Raw genomic sequence first — 11,342 nt, 5'->3', positions numbered from 1 at the left:
TTTTTTTCGAAAATAGCTATATTAAATTGTAATAATATCTCACAATATTACTTTTTACTGTTTTTTTAATTAAATAAATACAGCCTTGGTGAACATTAGCGACTTCTTTCAAAAAGACAAAAATATTACTCAACCTTTCAACAAAAATAGTCTATTAGGTATCTAAAGGTAACATTTTAAGCACTACCTCAGTTAATATTTCAATTTCTCCTCCAGAAATATGGTTTTTAACTCAAATTAAATGAAACCTTACAGTGAAAAAAGTAAATAAATACACACACTCCTCATCTTTTTGCAGCCTACCAGGGGGTGCCATCATAGCCAGGCTCCTGGATATCGGTAAAGAATCGTGCGTGGCCTGTGGGAAAGTGTTGAAGACGAGAGGTCATGATGACGAAGTGCATATCTGCCCTACCCCTCGCTGCACAGGCTGGTTTTCTTGCTCTAAAGAATTGATTTTAGATCATCTTTAACTGGCAAAAAGAAATAGACTATTAGACCAACCTGTTGGACAAAATGTTTTCTTTTCACAGGCCATTACTGCTCGCTGTGTTTCAGACTGATGGGGAAGCTCTGTGCTTTCTGTACAGCACCCCTCACATTCCACGAGGACCAAGAGCTGTATGTCACTTGACAGAACAATGACAGACATTTTAAACAATATTTTTGGAATGAATATAACTTAAGTTAACCTGATAATACCAATAAAGACACTGTCACTGTAAGCACACTTTTTTTCACAAGGACGAAACAGTCTTGTTTGTGGAATCGGCAGGTAAAAGGTGTTGAGGCCATATTATATATTATATCATTATTTACTAAAGAAACAGAATTATGATCATGCAAGAACATAATTTGTATACACTATATAAACAAATTGTTCAGTTAGATCATTATTCAGATTAGCTTTTATTTTGCCATTTTGAAAATGAACAGTAAAGTTCTACACATTAATGCTTACATTTGTGAGTTTCAGAGATTCCAGTGATGAGGAGCAAGCCAGTTTATGGGAGACCACTGTAACATCACCCCAGCCTGGCCAGAGCACAGGAGAGAAAAGAGGAAAAGAGAGGAAAGGAATAACGATCAGGTGTCCAGAGTAACTGAGCAGCTTTGTCACATATTTTTGAGTTAAACAGATGCATAGGCCATCTCTCAAATTAGCAGTCTTAACCTTTTGTCTTTTTTTATGTCTGTTTCAGTATTTCCAATCAGGATCATTCTATATGGATCAATGGCCAAACCGGCCATCAAACTGTCGAGGTTAATAACAGAGTTTAAGGTCAAAGCTGCTTTATGCTTTCGCAGATTCTGTGGTGTTGAATATAAATCTGTTATGTACCAAGAAGGCCTATGTGTTTTATTTATTTATTTAGTTTTATCACCTTGCCCAAACTGCAAAATAGGCATACATGATGAAACTACAAATATTTTACAAATGTTACCTCATGTAATCTTAATCACATCTGTCAGAATGCGGTTGGTCTGGTTACATTGCATTTACATGGTTGTCGGAGGAATGTCGAGTATGAGCTGCAGTTTCTTAACTGTAAAACAAATACTCAAACTATTTCCATATTTTTTACTATTTCCACTAAGACGTAGGCTACCAGTTAATCTCTGCGTGTATTGCAAATTAACACATATTCCGTACACGACATATTCCCATATAAACTCTCAATACTATAAAAGCGTGAACATTACCCGTGTGTGAGTGAAGAGTGGGCGGGTCGGAGGCGCGAGGCAGCGCTGGTCAAGTGACGAAATACTGTCGCTTCATTTCACCTACTGTAGTTTCCGCACGGGACATAAAACAAGCCCAATGGCTGAACAGGTAAGCTTTTCTTTTTGTTGTATTTAAATAGTTTATGTTTTAGATTAGTTTACTTACATGATCCACCTGTAGCTTGGCCTACATTTCACCTACATTTTATTTTTCGTCATCATTTCCCTTCGATATTGCAAATGCAGAAAAATGCATTAAAACGTGCTTTTTATAAGTCTAAATTAATTTACTTTAATAAAATATAACTTATTTGTAAACTTAATTTAATTCATAATTTGGTCAATATATGTGGACAAATAGGATAATCGCACTCGTGCAATTACAAGTTACATTATTTTAAACAATATTATACATAAACAGTATGAATATTTTTGATGGTCATTTTAAAATGCTAAGACTAAAAAACGATTTTACTTTTCATTTGCTTTTATGTTTTTCGTTTTATGTCTTTTTTTTTTTTTGTGACCAACGCCCAGTGAGAAAGTATGTCAGTCATGCTGAACAGTCGAGCACAGGAATGTACTGTAAGAGATAAAGGTAGTAGTAACAAGTCTCTGCAGCTCCTGTTCAACAGCAAACAAACGGATTACAACTGATAAACTGAGGATTTCATGAGGAATGCAACAAAGCCTTGCCATTATGTGTTGATATATTACATCAAAACTATTACCGTAAAAAAATTACAAACTATAAGCTTAATTGCTGCCTGGAAGTGGTGCCAAACTTACAACCTGTAAGTTATCTGAAATTCACAACTGATGAAGGAAACTCTGAAACCTCAAATCGATTTGAAAAGACAGAACACATTGTGGCAAGTTAAATTAATGGACAAAGATGGTAAGACAATGATAAAAACAATTTCTGCAGTCTACTGAATATAAGTCTCTGGAATATAGGATTACAGTGGGTTTACTGACCTTGTATATGTTAATACTAAACCACCTTTTTTTCCCCCAAATGGTTTGATGTGCTTATATAGGCCTGAACGGTGGTTCCTTTCTATGAGAGACGTTTCTTTTTTGCTGTGCTTGAGTCTGAAACTATTCCCACTCTGTAGTACACAGATCTAGAGTTGGCCTTAAACACCTTGGTCAAAAACTTCCATTCAGCATCGCCTACTGACGCTGACACGCTCACAGCCCAGGAGTTCCAGAGCATGATCTCCAAAGAGCTGCCCACCATGGTGAAGGTAAGTCAGGACTTACAATCCAATCTTAAGTACATTTCAGTCTCTCAAAACCTATAATATCAACCTAAAAGCTATATTGCCATAGTCAACAATGGTTTACTTCCTAGCTAACAGAGAACATTCTCAGAAATTTGGCAAAACATTTCTTAGAACATATTTTTGTTAGCTGGGTTGATGCCATTTTGTCTAGGACAAACCAAAATAATAGTGAAAATAAATATGAGATAAGAAGCGCAAATAGAATTTCTGGAATAAACACAATGATCATAATAATTTTTGTTTCCCACACCCTTTATTCTCTTCCAGACAGCAGGGGACCAGGAAGGACTTAACAAACTCCTGGCGGACCTGAACGTGGAGGACGGGAAGGGCGTCACATTCAAGGATTTTTGGCGATTGGTTGATTCTCTGGCCACTGCTCAGTTTAGATTGCAGAGCAAAGAGAAACAAGTGAAATGTGTGAAATGTAGTCTGATGTAAGACCGACCCTGAGCAAACCAGTCCGATCAACATTACGTGGTGTCCACCACAGCCCTGAGAAAACACGTCCAATCAGCAGCTTCTATTACCCATCACTCTCTGCAATACTGTACATGTCACTCTGTTGGTCATTTCGGTAGGTCTTATCATAATTAAGTGTTGTTACAGAGCTTCCTGAATGAATACCCAACAAGCCCTTACGACACAGACTTCATGACATGAGTAATCTCTACCATGCAGATAACCTAAGATCTACTGACTAATTTACTTCCTCATTTGTTCTGGTGCTGCAGGTTTTTTGTATTATTGTGTCACTTTCAACCTGCCCAATCACTTTTTTTTTCACGTTTGTTTTTAATATAAAAAATAGGAAATGATTTGTTATGTGTTTAATGTGACAAATGTGATCATATTTTATATAACTGTGGGCCACATGTCTGTTTGTTCAGACTGACATGCATTGCAAAAGAGATAATGTTAGTAATATATTGTAGAGGGAAGTAGAGATGTGACACCACATATTCTGTACTGTATTTGACTTTATGGTAACATAATGTGATTATCTTTGTTGATACTATTAAATATATGCTAAAGGTTTCTGAGTCTGAATAATCTATAAAGTCTATAGGCGTAATGATTACACTCTTAAAATTGATATAGATGGTCTTTATTGATCTACTTACTACTTACTAATCCTGATGTTAAAGTGTCCCAAAGACCATTTTAATTTCTATAAAATATATCAAAAAGCTATCAAGGTGAAACTTCATGATTATCTAAATGGAACCATAACTAACTAAAAAAAGTCTTGATAACAAAACATTCTACATCATGGGTTCTCAAAGACCCTAGATATAAAACATAAAAGTAATGCTGGAAGAGAGGATCTAAATGTATTTTTAATACCGTTATAAGTTGTGATGTAGAGAATACTGGTAGTCCAAGCCTCTCCTCGATTCAGTTGAGAATCGTAACAACTGTTTATGAACACTATTTATTCATATCACACATTTAAGCTAAACATTCATAACTTATGGTGTACACTATACAGACCCCAGGCTCACGGTGTCCAGAACACCAATATTCAGTCTGGACATCTGAGATTTTGTTATGGAGAAAAAGTTTTTTGATTTCTTTTATTGTATTGTTTTTTGTGCATGTGTTTTTGCTGGGGTCAAATTGACCTCAAACAGAAATAATGTTTTTCAGAACTAAAGATGTATGAAATGAAAAGAGGTTAATTGTTTTTACATATACATCATACCACGAGGGTTTAACTTAAAGTTCAAACATTAAAAAAAACACAGTTGCTGACATGGAGATAACAGAACAACGTGCCCTCTGTGACTTCACACATCTGTGATGCCTCAACGTTAGAGCGAGGAGCTCTAACCACAAAAGCACAACATCACATTGCTGGAAGATGCTGGTGCAACTAATGACGGTTTGTGGTTAATCACCTTTATGCTAAGAGTACAGATACTTTATAGCTTCTTAAAATTGGTACACCTTATTTCTCTCCTGTCTTTTGCTCCTCATTCATTTCTAAGATCCATTTATGTTCACTATTTAACAACTGATTTTTAAAAAGTCAGCTCTATTTGGCACATTTTTGTGTTCTGCTTTGTACTCTGGGCTGTTGTTACTCTGCAGCTCTGAGCATATGAGAACTTTTCTGGTCAAACTTGTTGAAAGACAATGGTACATTAATTCCTTGAAATAAATACAATATGAAATCATTTCTACTTTCACTTCCTCCATGTTCTCTTGTTTATATGTACATATCAGTCAGAGGTACATGATGTCTCATTAAGCTGCATATCTGCATACCAGTTCTAAGTGTCTTAAATGTTAATTTAATGGCTAAATGAAAAATAAACGTATATATTTGTAGAAGCAATAACTTGAAGTGACCATTTTCTGTATGACTTTATCAGTCTTTCACATCGTTCTGAAGGAATTTTGGCCCACTCTTCTTTACAGTGTTGCTCCAGTTTATTGAGGTTTGTGCACATTGTTTATGCACAACTCTCACCACAGCATTTCAGTCAGGATGAGGTCTGAACTTTGACAGGGTTTGCAACACCTGGTTTCTTTCTTTTTCAGCTGTTCTGTTGTAGATTTACTTGTGTGCTTGGGATCATTGTCTTGTTGCATGACCCAATCTTGGCCAAGCTTTAGCTGTTGGATGGTTGGCCTCACATCTGACTCTAGAATACTTTGGTATCCAGAGGAGTTCATGGTCGATTCAATGACTGAGAGGTGCCCAGATCCTGTGGCTTAAAAAATAAGTCCAAAATCATCAGCACTCCACCAGCATGTGTGACTTTTGGTATGAGGTGTTTGTGCTGATATGTGCCAAATGTGGCGCTGTGCATTATGGCCAAACATCCTCACTTTGGTCTTGTCTGTTCAAAGGTCTTATGGTTTGTTCAGATGCAACTTTGCAAACCTAAACCGTGCTGCCATTTAAAAAAAAAAATTTTTTAAGATAGAAGAGGCTTTCTTCTGGCAAGCCCTCCAAACATGCCATACTGGTCCCATATTTTTCTAATTGTACTGTTATGACTCATGAACTTTATCATTTAACATGTTATAGATAAAATCTATATGACCACCTGTTATATTATTTCTTTATTTCTCAGTCTCTTTGCACGGCTGTGGAAGGAGTAAGAAACACAGATGGAATCTCTGTCTGCAAAGAGTTTATTGTTTACCTTCAGAGTTTATTGTCCAAGCTTGTCCAGCTTTTATAACCAAATCCCAGCTTAAAATACAATATATAAGCTTTTATGTTTTCAAAGGATGGTGTAATGATCATCCAATGATAATATACATTACATCCTATAGAAATGTAATACCAAAACAAAGCTTTATATGGTAAAGAACAGACGTTCTGGAAACAGATATCCTCATCTGGATAATTCTGAATTTCCTTTTCTAGGCTGGTTTCCAAGAGTAATAAATGCATGAATTATATGCATAAATGCAAAAATGCATAAAATAATAATAATACAATACAGCAAGCTTGTTTAATATTGAAAGTAAACCTAAGAGAAAAAATACAATAATAAAATTATTTTTTATGATACAACTCCATTAAAGGTGATTGTGTCGCATAATTAACGTCTGTCTTACAGTCCTTTATCATAAATACTGAATTTTCTGGCACTTCCAAGAGCGTGCAATACATTAGACATACAGAAGATTGCACAAAAAACTGCTGAGGAGAACCAAACAATGAGTTGCCTTCGAAGAAAATATCTCTTACCTTCATAGAGTCAATTGCATAGTCCATATCAGTTGCATAATACACACCAATCCTGTGACAACTATAATTTATTGCAGTTTTTTAGGAAACGCAATTAATTTAGTGTTTCATGACCCTTTAAGACTGAATGTGTGAATCAAATATAAAATAAAACAAAGCATTGTCTTTGGCATTATTTAAACATACTTTAATTCTTATTAAAGCAACATAATGCATAATATTGACATATATCTGATTTCTTTTTCTATTGCATTTAACTCCTTTTAACATCAAGCAGTTTCCATGCTGTATTTTCTCATATTTTTATAACTTAAACCCAACAAAAAAAATAGGCATTCCTTCCTTTGCGGCTATATTTACATTTACAGACCTTGAGTGTGCTGCACTCAAGAAGAAATTTGCCTACAAATTCCTCTGTGATATGTGGTATAAGCTAATAATAATACGTCTATCTCTTCCTTTTGCCCAGAATGCTGCCAGGTGATTTGTGTTTGTCTGGAGCCTGATCCACAACAGAGACTTAATTAATGTAAAGCTAAATTTCTCCAAATCTGTTCCAATGAAGAACCAAACTAACTTGAATGGCCTGAGGGTGAGTACATTTTCAGCAAATTTTCATTTTTGAGTGAACTAAGAACACAAGGGAGTCTTCTATGTCAAGAACATGTATCAAACACCTTAGCTTTACTGCAATTACCTGTCCCACGTTCAATATATTTCCTAAATGTATTGAACATCTATTTAAGAATTAGTTAAGTTTGGCATTCTAGTTTCTCATCAATGCATCTACTCCTCCAAAGACAAATAGGCACACAGACTAATCTCTTTATGGAAATCCACCCACTCCTTCCAGAACATAAATCAACCAGGATCCGCTCTGTTCTCTACAAAGCTATAAATATAGGAAGGTTTTCTATTTCACTAGGTGGAGCATGCTGGAATATTCATCAATCTCCCCCTTTTGTGGTTGTGTCCTTTTGACAAATTAAAAGCATTGGAAATGTTAATACCAACTCCTTAGATCACAACTGGTGTTTGTAACATTTATTTTTAGACAATCCAGTGCATGTAAACGTTTTTTTTTTTTAATGTCTTCTAAAGTAACATTAAAAAAAATAATCCTACAACTACAGCATTTTTCTATTTAAATTGTTACAGGCCACAAATACTTTGACTTTCAAGCTGACATGAGAAGTAGGCTATTACGTTTGCCCTAAAGCACTTCCCTAACTTAAATATATTTACAAATTAAAAACACAGGAAAACGTTCAAAACAATACGTGAAAAGAATTCAACTGAAACCAAAACGAAATCATCTGTCACCTGAAAACTGGTACTGACATCCCCAAAAGTACCTGCATCTCACGTTGCGGTACCCACTTTGTTTTGTCAGAAGGACACGCCCACTACATGACGACCTAATGAATATTCCATATGGCCCCGCCCCACGCAACAGAAATGTTTTATGAACTGCATATTCAACGGCTTACCGTTAGATCTACGAATCCTACATACAATTACATGCGTAACGCGTCGAATTTCTCGCGAGGCATATCAAGATACACTTCGTCTGCTGTCAAGTTACACCTCTGTTTACATTAATTTATTTTCAAGAAACAGATGTTTGCCCCCGACCAAACAGGGCGTCCAGCGTCGCCTCATCCGGATTTAGAAAGAACTGTTTGCGGATGCTGCGCTGTTTGCAAAGTACACCTAAACTCTTCTGCAGACCACAGACTTCTGCCTTGCCTGCATATAGTTTGTAATACTTGCCTTACGAAGATCTGCACAGATGGAGCCACCCAAGGTGAGAACTCGCTTGTACTGTTCAGTTTGACTGGTGGTTTTAATGGGGCGTCCGCTAAAGTCCATCTGCACGTGACATTTTTAAAATCGCAGGTTTAATGACAGTGCGATTATTTATAAAATGGGTCTTAAAGTTAATGTCCGTGGTCCATGGCTAGGTTGTGTTTTCCATTATGGGCCAGATGAACAGTTACAATTGGCCCCGATATAACGTTTTTCTTATTCACATACTAAACAAACATTGTATATACTTTTTAAAATAATATTTTAGTGAAATTTGTAACATTTAATTACTTTTTATGAACGCAAAGTAATGATGCTGATCTAAAATCCCCTGAAATCGCAGTTTACTGACGTATTTCCTATCGATACAGGAAGTTTCAACGGGAAATATCAAAAGGCTCGACATTTATTTTATTTAAGTTTTTTTTAAATGGCCACTGCACTGTGTGTGAAAATAGAAACGCTGCTTTCTTTAAAGGTGGGGTAAGCGATTTTTCAAAAACGCTTTAGAAATGCGCTAAAGTCACAGCTAAAGTCTGTCTAGTACACTGGACGCGTCAAAGCGACCGTTGAAAATCATTTGAAATTTGTGTCAATACGTCATAAATAGAATGCAGCAGCAGTTTTCTGTTGAGGATTTGTCGTGTCGTGCCGCGCCGCATCCAGTGTAGACCATAGATATGTATATATATATCTATAGTGTAGACAGCGTCACTGATTATAATGAGTTCCATAGTATTTTGTCACGCCGCGCCACTCGCGTCCGGTGTAGACACGGTGTAACATTGGTTTTGCTTTGTTTCACAGAACTAATCGTTGCCTGAGTTGCGTACGTATGTGTGGGGTAGAGCTATTAAAATAGGGGCGAGACCCTTTTGGGGTAGGGGCGTGTTTGTTTTAGTGATTTCAAATGTCAACATTGGCTACCAGAAATCGCTTACCCCACCTTTAATGTCATGACGAAATTAGTGTCATGTTTACAATTTCATATGGAATATATTACTTTCAATAAAACCAAATGCAAGTACATTTCATTTTGATTATATTTTACTAAGGTTTTTTTTTTTCATTATGCATGTTAAATATAATTTACATTGATATTAAGTAATACCACAGTTCATCCCTGAAAAAACCTGCATTTTTCAATAAAATGTCATTTGTTCAAATCAGTTCATTTTGTTGATAAAACTGCCAAGCAAACAAGGTGTATAAATTCTGCTACTCTAAAAATTCATTATACTTTAATAAATGACTCGTGGTTTCGTCAAGGCTTTCTAATCAACAGCAACATGAGTAGTTAGAATTTAATGACATAGCCCAGTGTTTCTCAACCCTGGTCCTGGGCGCCCCCCAACACTGCACATTTGTGTGTCTCCCTAATCAAACACACCTGATTCAACTCATGAGCTCATTAGAAGAAACTCCAGGACCTGAAATGGGTGTGTCAGATAAGGGAGACATACAAAATGTGCAGTGTTGGGGGGCGCCCAGGACCAGGGTTGAGAAACACTGACATAGCCCCTTCATTTTGTAGAAATGTTTCATTTAAATGTGTCTGAGACTTTTGTTTCTTTCTTCATCTAGATTGTCCATTATGTGCACATTCCTTTTGTTTGTCTGAGGTTACAGAATGTGCCATTTTCGAAGACACGTCTAAAAATAACAAGATTCCCAAGGTAAGTGTGCACAGATTATAAAGAAAGTTTCAAGTAAAATGGTACATTCATTCTGTCCCTAATCTTTTTGCAGAGGATGTTGGCAAATCATATAAAGAGCCGTTCACACAAAGAATGATAAATATAAAGATAACTATTACAGTAACTGTATTAGCATCTACACCAGGAACGCATGCTAATGTTCTGTTCATTATAAGCACGTGCTGCCGCTTTAACTGCCCAAGCTCTTTAAGGTCAAGTTGATTCTGATTGGCTGTCAATGTTTTTACCATTCATCAGCTGGGAAAAAAACAGTTTGAAAGTGATTGCAACAATATTGTTCCTCTTTGTCATCCTTTTTTCACAGAATTTGAATGTTTTTTTAAAACTTCATAGTTATCGTCCTTGATGTGAAGGCCCTTAAACTGGTCCAAAGAATTCCAGCACTGACATAAAGGAGGCATTTCCTCTCTGTCTTTCATTGTAAATCTTAATTAAAAATGTTGAATCAATCTTTTCAGTGTGCCGGGTGTGAAGAGAGTAAGGTTAGTGGATGGTGTGTCCAGTGCGAGGAGGCCCTGTGTTTGGACTGTACGTCTGCTCATCGTAGGGTAAAAGTGACCCGTGACCATGACGTCACACCCAAAAAACCACCCACAGGTTAGAGTCCCTAAGCACTTCACACTAACACTAAACCTGTATAATTGAAGTCAGACCACTTAGTTATCAAATCAAATTTATTTGTTTGAAATCATGATCCTGGGTAGTTTCTCTTACAACTAAAACATACCTTAGAGAGCTACAAAATAATTCAGCAAAATCATAAAAATGCATTTATCATTGAACAAAGGCTTTCAAAATAGATCGGATTGGATCAAAATGAACTTTTATTATCATAAAGCCTCCTACGTCATTTTATCATATATGTACACTTTCTGGTTGTTCACCATCCAATTTGGTCTTCCTCAACATCCCATAATATGATCACCTGACGTATGTACATATTTTTAATTGCAACATTTTATTTGACTCCCTAGACTCTTCACAGATTTACTACAGAACTACAGAAAGAGGCATTATATTATTATTATTTTTTTTTTACAGAATATGTAGATTAAATTTGTAACATCAGAGGGAGACAGAAAGAAAAAT

At 36.0% G+C, this 11,342-nt stretch overlaps 3 protein-coding genes across 3 annotated transcripts in view; all 3 read left to right on the top strand.

The window, feature by feature from the left end:
* The window catches only part of dcst2 (DC-STAMP domain containing 2), a 3,209-nt gene extending 1,928 nt beyond the window's left edge, over window positions 1-1,281 (top strand). The window contains exons 5-8 of the mRNA XM_016488078.1: window positions 299-429; window positions 534-621; window positions 977-1,090; window positions 1,203-1,281. Of these exons, the coding sequence (XP_016343564.1) occupies window positions 299-429; window positions 534-621; window positions 977-1,090; window positions 1,203-1,281 (412 nt within the window). The remainder of the gene's footprint in view (window positions 1-298; window positions 430-533; window positions 622-976; window positions 1,091-1,202) is intronic.
* Window positions 1,282-1,729: 448 nt separating this feature from the next.
* s100v1 (S100 calcium binding protein V1) lies at window positions 1,730-3,917 on the top strand. The gene is made up of 3 exons (XM_016488092.1): window positions 1,730-1,834; window positions 2,844-2,975; window positions 3,282-3,917. Exons 1-3 carry the CDS (start codon window positions 1,823-1,825, stop codon window positions 3,453-3,455), a joined length of 318 nt encoding a protein of 105 aa, XP_016343578.1. The 5' UTR covers window positions 1,730-1,822; the 3' UTR covers window positions 3,456-3,917.
* Window positions 3,918-8,179: 4,262 nt separating this feature from the next.
* The window catches only part of trim33l (tripartite motif containing 33, like), an 18,403-nt gene continuing 15,240 nt past the window's right edge, over window positions 8,180-11,342 (top strand). Inside the window, exons 1-3 of the mRNA XM_016488039.1 lie at window positions 8,180-8,533; window positions 10,120-10,211; window positions 10,712-10,850. Coding sequence (XP_016343525.1) covers window positions 8,347-8,533; window positions 10,120-10,211; window positions 10,712-10,850 — 418 coding nt within the window. The 5' untranslated portion in view covers window positions 8,180-8,346. The remainder of the gene's footprint in view (window positions 8,534-10,119; window positions 10,212-10,711; window positions 10,851-11,342) is intronic.

This window comes from Sinocyclocheilus anshuiensis, unplaced genomic scaffold, assembly GCF_001515605.1.
Source record: "Sinocyclocheilus anshuiensis isolate Anshui unplaced genomic scaffold, SAMN03320099.WGS_v1.1 scaffold1239, whole genome shotgun sequence".
Classification (NCBI taxonomy): Eukaryota; Metazoa; Chordata; class Actinopteri; order Cypriniformes; family Cyprinidae; genus Sinocyclocheilus; species Sinocyclocheilus anshuiensis.
The sequence above is the reverse complement of the archived record's forward strand: the minus strand, read 5'-3'. Positions and strand labels throughout refer to the sequence as shown.

What these genes read in the sequence shown, in the direction of transcription:
- s100v1 (XM_016488092.1), top strand. An exon ending in AGCTGCCCACCATGGTGAAG is followed by an intron (nt 2,976 to 3,281) that starts GTAAGTCAGGAC and finishes ATTCTCTTCCAG; the next exon opens with ACAGCAGGGGACCAGGAAGG.